Source organism: Pseudorca crassidens, chromosome X, assembly GCF_039906515.1.
Source record: "Pseudorca crassidens isolate mPseCra1 chromosome X, mPseCra1.hap1, whole genome shotgun sequence".
Lineage (NCBI taxonomy): Eukaryota > Metazoa > Chordata > Mammalia > Artiodactyla > Delphinidae > Pseudorca > Pseudorca crassidens.
Window position 1 is genome coordinate 29,043,400 of NC_090317.1, and position 12,267 is coordinate 29,055,666.

General features: G+C 37.8%; 1 protein-coding gene across 2 annotated transcripts in view; it reads left to right on the plus strand.

Moving 5' to 3' along the window:
- Positions 1-12,267, plus strand: part of CUL4B (cullin 4B) — a 32,991-nt gene that overhangs the window by 1,666 nt on the left and 19,058 nt on the right. For both annotated transcript variants that reach the window (XM_067723324.1, XM_067723323.1), the window contains exons 3-4: positions 1,830-1,945; positions 11,706-11,809. In XM_067723324.1, coding sequence (XP_067579425.1) covers positions 1,830-1,945; positions 11,706-11,809 — 220 coding nt within the window. The remainder of the gene's footprint in view (positions 1-1,829; positions 1,946-11,705; positions 11,810-12,267) is intronic.

The window sequence follows — 12,267 nt, forward strand, 5'->3', positions numbered from 1 at the left end:
TAACACTGACAATCGATATGATTGATCCGGATTTTACAGGTGAGAAATTTGTATTCTAAAAAGGTTTATTTATTTCAGGTGCATAGTGAACCTTGGCACTGCTGGGATTTTTATTTTTATCCTTCAGTAGGCCACGTTATCTAGTCCCTAGAAATGCAGGTAGGACTAGTGATTTTTTTCATGTTCAAAGAAGACTTATAGTTAGATTTATAATGTTGAATACTACACTCTTGAAACTCATTGTGGAAGCAATAGTTGGAGAAAAGTATTTATGATCTCTTCATTTCTTTCCAAAGGTAGGATTTGGAAGTGAAAATACTGTGTATACACAGTAGTAACTCTGTGTACCACTAGTCTAAAGATAGGAACAATTACTACATCTTTTTTGTTTTTAATCACTGAAATGGGTCCTAAAGTACTGACCTGCAGCTTTTAGGAAAATTTGTTCATTTCAAGTTTTTGAGATATGTGCTTGAGAGTACTGTGAATGCATTGATGCAAATGTAAAATCAACAATTTTTTTAAATGTAATTGAGCTGAATTACTTTTTAATCTCTTGAGTGTGTTTCTGTTTCTCTTTTTTTCGACACTCTTAACTGGCAAGTAGTGGATGCTAAAATGTTTATTAAATGGGCAAGTAAAATGAATGAACTAAAGTAATATTTACCAGAACAGTGCCTTGTGGCTAAATATTAGTATTGAGAAAATTAAGATTCTCCATGCTTGTATTTTCAACATTAGTGTGGAAATCAGTAATATGCTCTATTTTGTTTTAAGCAGAGTATAGTGTTGTTTATTTTTAACCTTTTCTTTTTTCTATCACTCCTCTCCCACCTCCAGGCTCTCAAGTGTTGTAATCTTTCTGATTTAATAGTAGACTTTTCTGAAGTAAATATGAATTGTAATTGACTAATTTGTTCACTGTTTTATTTAAAATATATCAATTTAATAGCCAAGGATTTTTAAAGAGATGAGCTATGACCCTAATTGCATTGTATACCGGTTTCAGAGATTTTGTTTGGGTTTTTTTCTCCCCCTCCCAAAATAAAAACACATTATTAAGGTATCTGGATGTTTTAATTTAAAAAAACCTCATTGCTGGTCAGTGAAGTTTAAAGCCTGGATTAAGATGTACCTTTCCATTCTGAAAGTGCTACATAGGTTCTGGAGTTGTTTGGATGTTTTAATTTTTTAATATTTTACTCTGCTCATAAATGCAGTTTAAATTAAAACATGAATTAAGATGTTTCTCTCCATTCCTGTAGATACTACATAAATAAGGGGGTCAAACAGACCTGAGTTAGAATCCCAGTTTTACCATTGACTAGCTATGGTGACCTTGGGCAAGCCTTACTAAATGAGTCTTCCAGCTTCAGTTGCCAAATAAGGATAATAATACTTTCCTTAGGACATTATTAGGAAAATTAAGATGTTTATAAAGTACCTTGTACGTAGTAGGCACTCAGTATTTTACGTTTCAGGTACAAAATTCATGTTGACTTTGGTTTACACATGATGGAATAGGATCAGGATTGTTAATTTTTTATTTGTCATTCTTGAATTTTTATTTTTTGAAGCAATTCAGTCAATAGCAGGAAAAAACCCTCACCTTCAGTTTTAATAGGTGAGTCAAAATGACTTACACAGTATTCTGGCATTTCAAATTTTATTCTTTATACTAAGCCTAAATATAATGGTTACTTTAATAGTTAGATATAATACTTATAACAATTTACCCTTAAAGAGCAGTAATACTAGTATTTTGTGGATCTTTTCATTACTATATCCTACATATTATTCTGATTATCAACCTTTTACATATCATCTAGATAAGCCTAAATTACCAGAAAACTACACAGATGAAACATGGCAGAAACTGAAAGAAGCAGTGGAAGCTATCCAGAATAGTACTTCGATTAAGTACAATTTAGAAGAACTCTATCAGGTATGTATTAACTTGGATTACCAGATTTGGTTAGCGTAAATTGAGGTGAAATGTATATGGATTTTACTTTCTGAAATGGGCGCTTATGTAGATTTTTGGTTCCCTTCTAATTACAATTTCTTGATTAATATATGCACTCTGTTTTATAATCAGACCATATGTTCTGACATAAACTATGGGTACAGTCTTATTGGTATAAATTGGGCTTATCTTGGACCCTTCTAATTAGGATTTACAGTTAGGAGTACCTAGCTGTAATAAGTTTGACCTATAATAGAATCCTATAGCCTGGATCCCAAAGATGATTTCTGGTGACATGTCATTCTGTTGTGATACTTCTTGCTAAGTGGTGTTACCTATATAGGAAAGCCCTCAAGAAATGCAGATATTCTCCATATACTTTATTCTACGTCTTTGCTGTTAGCATACTTTTGCCATTTCTTTCTCTTGTTCTTTATGTTGTCTTTTCTCCTGGTCTACAAGACATACCTTAGCCCAAAAATGATCAGCAGGTTGTAGTTCAGCAACTTGGTCTGAGGTTCAGGTTTGTTTCTTTTGCTTAACAAATGGATCTGTATTTGAAGTGTTGAACGTAAATATACAATTAAGGGCAATTCCTGATTTAGACTTCTTGCTACCAAGATACTTTGACCTACTGTATTTTTGCCACAACCAATTCAAGAAGTTACTTTCCATTATAGAGTCAGTAGTTTCATATTAAAAAAAAATCCAATGGCTTGAGTTTTTGTATTGATGAGTACTTTGTAAGAAATTATGTTCGTTCAGTTTATCAGAATTCGTAGTTTTCATCTATTCATTTTAGTTGTAGAGATAGTTTGGTGATGGACAAACAGTGGATTAGGAGTCAAAAGACAAAGGGATCTAGTTTTGGCTCTATTACCCTTGTGGTCTTGGGCAAGGTACTAAACCTCTCTCAGCTTCTGTTTCCTCCTTTGTAAATGGGGGAAGAACTCCTGCTCTATCTACCTCACAGCGTTGCTTATAAGACTCAAATAAGATGTTTGTGAAAAACACCTTGAAGCACTACGATAGAAATATAAGTTGATGTTATCACTAGTTAAACTTTTTCATAAGGCACAGTATGACTTTTTCACTTGTAATAGGTCAATTGAGATCACTAGTTTCTGTTGCTGTTTAAATTTAATGCGTCAATGCATGCCAAACAGAATGGTGCCGAATACATAGTAGTGATGCTGTGTAATATTATAAGCATTATAATGCTATGTAAGTGTCAGGGAGTAGTCAGTAGTAGTACTAAGGTATTAAGGATAAGCCCACCTCATTTGGCTCTGTTGGTATATTGCACATGTGGCTCCTGAGAGGTACAGTAATAAAAGTAGAATTACAGTTGGAAAGGCCTTAAGCGATTATGTGGTCCAGTATCTTTTCTTTGTATAGTGTATGTGACAGCCTACAAAGTAGGATTATCTCATTTAAGCATTATAGAAACCCTTTGTGAAGTAGATAAGGTAGTAGTTATCATCCCTATTCTATTGAGGAAATGGAGTCTCAGGGACTCCAAAGTCTAGAGTCGTGTATTGGCAGAGCAGGGGACTTAAACCAAGATGCCCAGGTTTTTAGTCCAGTGCACTTTCACTAATACACCACAGCACTTCACATACCTCTGTAGTGCAGTGTTTGAAGCAAATAGTCTTACTTTAGGAAAAGAAACTTTGTCATCAAAGAAGGTAATTTTGGGGGGCTTCCCTGGTGGCGCAGTGGTTAAGAATCCGCCTGCCAGTGCAGGGGACACGGGTTTTTTTTTAAAGACAGTTGGGTCTTCTTACTTTTTAAAAAAATTAATTTATTTATTTACTTATTTTTGGCTGTGTTGGGTCTTTGTTTCTGTGCAAGGGCTTTCTCTAGTTGTGGCAAGCGGGGGCCACTCTTCATCGTGGTGCGCGGGCCTCTCACTATCGTGGCCTCTCTTGTTGTGGAGCGCAGGCTCAGTAGTTGTGGCGCACGGGCCTAGTTGCTCCGCGGCATGTGGGATCTTCCCAAACCAGGGCTCGAACCCATGTCCCCTGCATTGGCAGGCAGATTCTCAACCACTGCCCCACCAGGGAAACCCGGGGGACACGGGTTTGAGCCCTGGTCCAGGAAGATCCCACATGCCGCAGAGCGGCTAAGCCCATGCACCACAACTACTGAGACCCCGTGCCACAACTACTGAAGCCCACGTGCCTGGATCCCATGCTACGCAACGGAAGAGGCCACAGCAATGAGAGGCCCACGCACTGCAGCGAAGAGTAGTCCCCACTCGCTGCAACTAGGAAGAAGCCCGCACGCAGCAATGAAGACCCAACGCAGCCAAAAATAAATAAATAAATTTTAAAAAAGAAGGTAATTTTTTTTCATTCGTGCTTGTATATGGTGTTTCTTTGGATTTGCTGGCATACAGCATCTTTAATTTAAGTAATGTGTTACTTTACATATTTCATATTTCTGACATTTTTTAAAAATTTATTTATTTATTTACTTATTTGGTTGCTCCAGGTCTTAGTTGCGGCAGGCAAGCTCCCTAGTTGCGGCTCACGGGCTCTTTAGTTGTGGCATGCTAACTCTTAGTTTCAGCATGCGTGTGGGATCTAGTTCCCTGACCAGGGATCAAACCTGGGCCCCCTGCATTGGGAGCTCAGAGTCTTAACTGCTGCACCAACAGGGAAGTCCCCATATTTATAACATATTGATTGTAGTTGCTAATGAACCCTATTTACTTTACCTTGAATATTTTTCTAGAGCTTTTGGGTTAAAAAAATATTTTTCCTGGTAAGTTGATTCTGTTAAATCCCTTTGTGTTTCAAGAGCTCATAGCTCACATTTTTTGTGTTTTTCCTTTCTTGTACTTCAGAATTCTTTACCTACTGTTGTTCAGTTGCATTTCTTTAGCCTAAAGTCAGCGTTACAACTTTTCACTCTTTGCATTTTTCATAATACTTTCCTACTTCTGTAATAATAAATTCAAAAGCATTTGTTTCTAGCTCTTTTGCTGTTTTTGACCTTAATTTTATAAATGCTCCTTGGGATTGTTCTCAGAAAGAGTATTTTGAGGTGTTCCAGTTCAAAAAAGAGGATAAAAGGATAAAGGGAGTAAAATTATTTCATACCATCTGGATTTCAGGTGCTTGTTGGATTTTTAACAGGTTGAAATGTAATTTAAAAGTACTCTTCTAAAATTGAAACAATATAGAAGTATGTAGTGTACCAAACAAAAGTTCTCCAAACTCCTCAGCACACACCCCCCACCCCCGTCCCTGAAGTAAACACTTACTTGGCATATGTCTATGCAGAACTTTTTTCTATGAATGAAAAACCATTTTGCTTTAAGGCTTAAGCATGGAAGTCTTCCCTAGTGTGGATTGTATATACTACCTCGTAAGTTTTTAATTTCTAGAAAAGAACGTGCTGTTCTGAGTATATTTGCAATAAGTAAACGTTGTCTTTTAAAAGTGATTTAAGTGTGACTTGTACCTGAGTTTAAAAATTATCTTTCCGGGCTTCCCTGGTGGTGCAGTGGTTGGGAGTCCGCCTGCCACTGCCGGGGGCGCGGGTTCGTGCCCCAGTCCTGGAGGATCCCGCGTTGCCGCGGAGCAGCTGGGCCCGTGGGCCATGGCCACTGGGCCTGCGCGTCCAGAGCCTGTGCTCTGAGGCGGGAGGGGCCACGGCCGTGAGGGCGGTGAGGGGCCCGGTACTGGTACCGCAAAAAAAAAAAAAAAATTATCTTTGCTCCACAACCTTGAAATCCTGTTAAGAGTGAGGCAGTGGTTCATGTTGTTTTGGTTTGGGTTTTTTTGTTTGTTTGCTTGTTTGTTTTTGATTGACTACAGATAGGAGTATGGTTAAATGCACTGACTTTTGAGTTGTTCAGCCTGCCTTAGATTTGAGATCTGCCACTCATGATAACTTTGGGTGAGTTACTTCTCTAAGCCTTGGTTTCCTCATTTGCAAAATGGGGAGACTACCTATATGGCAGGGTTGTTCAGTTGTAAATAAAATACTGCAAAAACGTACTTACTACACTGCCTGCTGTATGTCCGTGTCATCAGTGATGATGATGATAAATAGTATTTGAGTCTTTAAAAAAGGTATCTTTAAGATTATGTTTTATTATACATCTCTAAAGCCACACATGTTTTTAAATTCTAAATCCACACTGGGCCAGAACAGCTGGCTGATAAATAGATTACATCCCAAATATGCATCAGAAAACATCATTAGCCAAAGTGAAAAAATAATAGAAAAAGAGAACTCTCTAGGAACAGTGTCCCTCTGCACTGCTCAAGAATGTGTCTTGTTTTTATATGTAGTATCTTAATAGTTGGCATCTTGGTTTTGGTGTGTGACTTTTTTACTAAGTGATATTTTAAGTAATGGGATTATTTTCCTCATGTTCTCAGCCTTGTGTGAATAGCTGTGTAGTGTTTTTAAATCAGCTACCTTTTTTGGAGCTGGCTGGTTTCTGTATGAGTGTTACATTTATTCTTAGTATAAATTTTTAGCTATTATCTTAGAAGGTAAGCTTAGTCCATTCTTCAATTCCGATGAAAATGATTTCATCATTAATAAGGAGAACTCTTGTTTGGTTAGCTTTTTGTGAAATAAATTTTAAATAATGGAGCCTTTCAATTAATGATTCATTCATCAAGTACATGACCGCAAGACTGGAAGCAAATAGTGCATCCATCTGAGTATAGGTTATTTTCCATTGTAAAATCGGGTTTCTTAAGCAGTCAGTGGAGAGCAGGTAGTAGATTCTTAGCAGAAGTGACAAGCTATTATATTCTATGTTGATGACTAGGTATTATGTTCTGTAAGTTTAACCTTTGATGTGTTTAAGCTTAGTCTGTCACGTTACTATTACTCCTGTTTTTACTGAATTGTTAATACTATCCCTGCTATTTATCCCAACTACAAATTCTTAGTCCTTGATAATTTGTCTTATTTAAGCTCTTTTTACTAGATGTAAAAAGAGAAATAATTTAGGTTTCATTGTTCAGCTTCCTTTCTGCAAATTCTTAGTTTTTGATATATTTTGATTATCTTATATTAGGCATTTTTACTAGATGTAAAAAGAGAAATAATTTAGGTTTCATTGTTCGGCTTCCTTTCTGCAAATTCTTAGCTTTTGATATATTTTGATTATCTTATTTTAGGCATTTTTACTAGATGTAAAAAGACATAATTTTGAGTTTTATTGTTGTATCAGTTGTTGAAAAGTTTTGTGGTATGCTTTTCTTTCTCTCTTTAAACATTATGGTTTGAAAAATAAGCCCCAACCTGTTAGGCCAGTGACCAAAGTTCAGCACCCTGGTGGGAATTTAATTTCTTAAGTGTCTGTTGTTGCTCAATCAGAAAATTTTCCAGATTTCCTCCCTTACCATTTATTTTTGCATTCTTTGTATTTTTATCCTTATTTTAATCCTCTTCATTTTTTTATTCTAGTCTTCTTACCCTCATTTCCACTCTTTTCCTCGTACCAAATGCAAGCTCCTGTGCCTTTGCTGTTTCTAAATCTTATATTCTGCAAATTTCAGGAACTATAGTTTTGCATTTCATTTGCTACACGTTTATATTTTCTTAGGAGTTTTTTTTTTCTTCAGACAAACATATGTTTGATGCAATGTATGAATTTTGGAGGAAAGGGGCTGGGATTTAGAGGAATAAAAGTTAAAACCTTATTAGAATGTTTTTATCTTATATCCAACTACCTGCAAAAAGGATTTAAGGCAGCATATTTAACCAGTAGTGATTGGGAGCTTAAGTAAAAAGATAGTTTTATTTAAGAGACTTATAGAATTATCCAGAATGTTTAATACAAATAGTTACCTGTGAAACAAGGTTATATTAGTAATAATTATACCAGATCAAACTTCTAGGGATTTCCAGAGTGTTTAGTGAAATGTAAAATGATACATGTCTAAACTAAAAGTGCTTTTCAAAGGTCTGGAATAAAATAAAGTTTACCTCAAGCTCCTCAATAGTGATTTAACACTTATTCATGTTTCTATCCCAGCACCTAACAGGACAGAGTACTTAGTAAACACCCCATTCTTGTTGAATCAGTGACTGTGTGACTGCTTACTATGTGCAAAGCTGGACAAATGCCATGGGCATATAGAGATCACTTAGTCCTTGCCCCTAAGGTGCTTATATTCTAGTAGGCTCATGAAATTAGTAGTTTGTGACCAGCATTTTTAAAAAAAGGTAAAATAGAAAATATCGGAGTACATCACACATAGTAATGGTAAGTACAGTTTCATGAAGACTTTGTTTCAATTACATAAATTTTATGTATAATGGATTGTGACATAAAATGTATTTCTTACTGTGGCTTGTCAAAAACTTTTGGAAGCCACTGTTTTAGGCACACATGATTGCTCCAAACAAACCTTGCTTGAAAGTGAGCAAAGCAGAGTATTTAGATCACGGGGTGTATGGAAGATTATAGACAGACATGAGAGTAAAATAATGGTACTATTGAGCCTTGAATGCCATGCTAAAAAGTATGGTGGTGGGGAAGATAGGGTTTTATTGGGGGAGGCAAGTACTTAAGTTTTTTGAATAGTTAGAATATTCATCTGGTTCAAAGCCCCAAAAGTATTACAGAGCATGTAGTAAAGTTTCACTTCCACTCCATCTTCCAACCCTGCTCCCCCAGCTAATAACCCTCTTGACAAACGTAACTGGGTGTATCATTCCAGAAATGGTTCATGTGTGTAAAAACAACTGTGTGGAGGTTTTTTTTTTGCGGTACGCGGGCCTCTCACCGTTGTGGCCTCTCCCGTTGCAGAGCACAGGCCCCGGATGCACAGGCCCAGTGGCCATGGCCCACGGGCCCAGCCGCTTCGTGGCACACGGGATCCCCCCGGACCAGGGCACGAACCCGCGTCCCCTGCATTGGCAGGCGGACTCTCAACCACTGCGCCACCAGGGAAGCCCTGTGTGGAGGTTTTTTAAATTAATTTTCTTCCTTTTTTTTAATTTACATAAATGATAGTAGACCATGCACCATACCATTCAGTCCTTTGTATTTTTTTATACCACTTATGGGATTTCTCCATAAATGGTACCTGAAGAGCTTGATGGAAAAGTTCTTAAGGAACGGAAATTACTAGATCTGGTCTATATGTTAAGCAGTCAAGGCTAAATTAGAGAAGCAGGATGTTCTCTTCCATCTTGACCTTCAAAACTCACCTTAGATCCTCCTGCCTTTCCCTTTCCTTCTGTTGTTGCTTCTCATATCTTAAACCATTCTCCAGCTAAACACAGCTGAAGCTGTATGCATATGAAGACCAGCTTAATTCTCTTATTTCTCACTATTCCCATAAGCTCTTTATCCATTTCCCACTGGGTCTTTGGGACTCCACCTCTTTACTTGTGCTCCAGAAGCCTTTCCTGACTTGCCTCTGCCCTAAAGATTGGGTTAGGGACCTCACCTCTATCTTATCCCCGTCATAGCACCCAACACAGTATCTTGTAATTATATGTTTTCTGACCAGTTTTCTCCTTACGCTGTAAGCCCCTTCTGTGTGCGGGACACATTGCTAGTTATAGGTACATTAGGGGGTTTTTTTTGTTTTTTTGTTTGTTTTTTGGTTTTGGGGTTTTTTTTGCGGTACGCGGGCCTCTCACTGCTGTGGCCTCTCCCGTTGCGGAGCACAGGCTCTGGATGCGCAGGCTCAGCGGCCATGGCTCACGGGCCCAGCTGCTCCGCGGCATGTGGGATCTTCCCGGACCGGGGCACGAACCCGTGTCCCCTGCATCGGCAGGCGGACTCTCAACCACTGCGCCACCAGGGAAGCCCTACATTAGTTTTTTGAATATTTACTATATTCGCCTGGTTCAAAGCCCAAAAAGTATTAAAGAACATATAGTACATGAGCACATGGTCTCTTTCTGTCATTAAGGAGAGTTGGGGGACAGGATATACACATTAAGAGATACAATATTGACTCAGGGACAAGTCAGTGTGGTATGATTGGTGATAGTGCCAAATGAGTCACTGGTAGCCAAGGCAATTAAGGAAAGCTTATTGGAAGAAGTGGAACCTAGCTGAGTAGTAAGGGAATATGGTATCTTGTGTAAGAAGATAAATAGATGCGATGAGAACTAATATATGGAAGAAAGAGTAACACAGCAGAAGGGAATGGTGAAGGAGGACTTGGAAAAGTACTGCAGGTGGGAAATGTGGAGAAGGTGAAATACAAAGACAGAATCTAAGCAGGAAAACGAGAAATGCTGAGAAAATTAGTCACTCAAAAGGAACACCAAGGTACAATGAGAAGACTACTAAAGGAGGAAGGAAGAGAGTCCATAGAGGACTAATGTGAACCAGTCAGGCACATGAAATAAACGTAAACACACACTTAGGCATTTGTGGCCTGACCCAAGGCCCCATGGAAAGTGGTGGCCAGCAGAGACTTAGCCTTCTTATTCCTCCTTAGCTGCTATATCTAAGTGGTCTGCTGTTTCCTGGTAAGGTGTAGTGCCTTTCCTCCTTTGGTATAAGTGGTTTCCTTTAAGCTTTCTTTTCATTTGCTAGTTTATTTGCTGGACGTGCATGCTGGGAATATGACTTCCAGCTACATATTTATAAAATTCCACTCCAACCAAGAGGACTTGGATGGTCCCTTAGAGTCAATTTTAATGGAATTTTTGCCTTGTGTTGTGGTGAGAAAAAAATCCTGGTGTTATACTTAAGTCATTAATAGTTGAAATTGTAGATTATATCAGAGTTCATCCAAAGAGTTTTACCATGCCTGTTGTATTAAATTTGAAAGTCTTTTGATGCACCTAAGAAGAAACTCACTGAAATCTCAAGTTTGTCCTTTTGGATCTGAGTATAAAAGGCCAATTCAACTATTAGAATGAAGTAAAAATTCAGTATTTCTTTAGTAATTAATGTTTATCCCATTGTGCAAATTTTAAAACCTCTATTTATTTAAATATTCTTAAGCTGCAATGTTGGAGAAAAATCCCTGTGTATAATTATATCATACTCATTATAATACTGCTAGCAATAAATTCTGCATTGCTCTGTTCAGGAAAACCAAAGAAAGTATAAACAAATTTTATTTCAGTAGTGGTTGGACCACCCAGCCCATCTAATAAACAATTGGTGAAATTATTTTCAAACTCAAAATGGAATTCTGCTTATGAAAACAATTAACATTTTTAAGAACAAGACAGAATTTATATGTAGCAGTTGTTACAAATTGGTCTTCACAAGGTGAGAATTTGGCTTGATTCCCTCCATCCTTAACCTGTACTGCCACAATAAATGTATTAATTTGTGTGTGGGGGGGTTGGTATAGTACACTGGTTATGAAAAATGTTCACTACCCATGTTGATATTTTGCTATTTTACCTTGTGTTTTATTTTATTTATTTATTTATTTGCGGTACGAGGGCCTCTCACTGTTGTGGCCTCTCCTGTTGCAGAGCACAGGCTCTGGATGTGCAGGCTCAGCGGCCGTGGCTCACGGGCCCAGCCGCTCCGCGGCATGTGGGATCTTCCCGGACCGGGGCACGAACCCGTGTCCCCTGCATCGGCAGGCGGACTCTCAACCACTGTGCCACCAGGGAAGCCCTTACCTTGTGTTTTAAATGGACGAATAATCCTTTTTAATAAGCCGACATGGTAGAAATAACAAATAATAGGAATTTGATGTAAATAATCAAGAAATCCCCCCTCCCCTCCCCATTTACTCCGTAAGAAAGTATGTGTTTAATTTTGCAGGCTGTGGAAAATCTCTGTTCTTACAAGATTTCTGCAAACTTGTACAAACAGCTGAGACAGATTTGTGAAGATCACATCAAAGCACAAATTCATCAGTTCAGAGAATATCCTTTTAAAAACAAAAAACCTTGTATTTTCATCTATCCCTCCCTCTCTGTCCCTCACTTTTAAACCCAGCTTGAAATGGAATGCCTGTGTTTTGTAGATTTATTTTTTGTTCATCTTGCCTCTGGAGTAAGAAGATGCAAAATTTGACTTTTTATCTCTAATTAGGGTCCAAATCTACATTGTGCTATTAATGTAAATAAATAAAATGTCTTTATGTCTTTACTCTTTTTGAGGAAAGATAATTGGGAAATAATAAACTGAAAACACAATGCTCAGTTATGTCTAAGACTTGTTTTTTGTTGTTTTGGCCTAGTGGCTTTCAGGATCTTAGTTCCCCGACAAGGGATTGAACCCGTGCCCCCTGCAGTGGAAGTGCAGAGTCTTAACCACTGGACCTCCAGGGAAGTCCCTAAGACTTGTTGTTTTTTTTTGTTGTTAGTTTGTTTGTTTCATT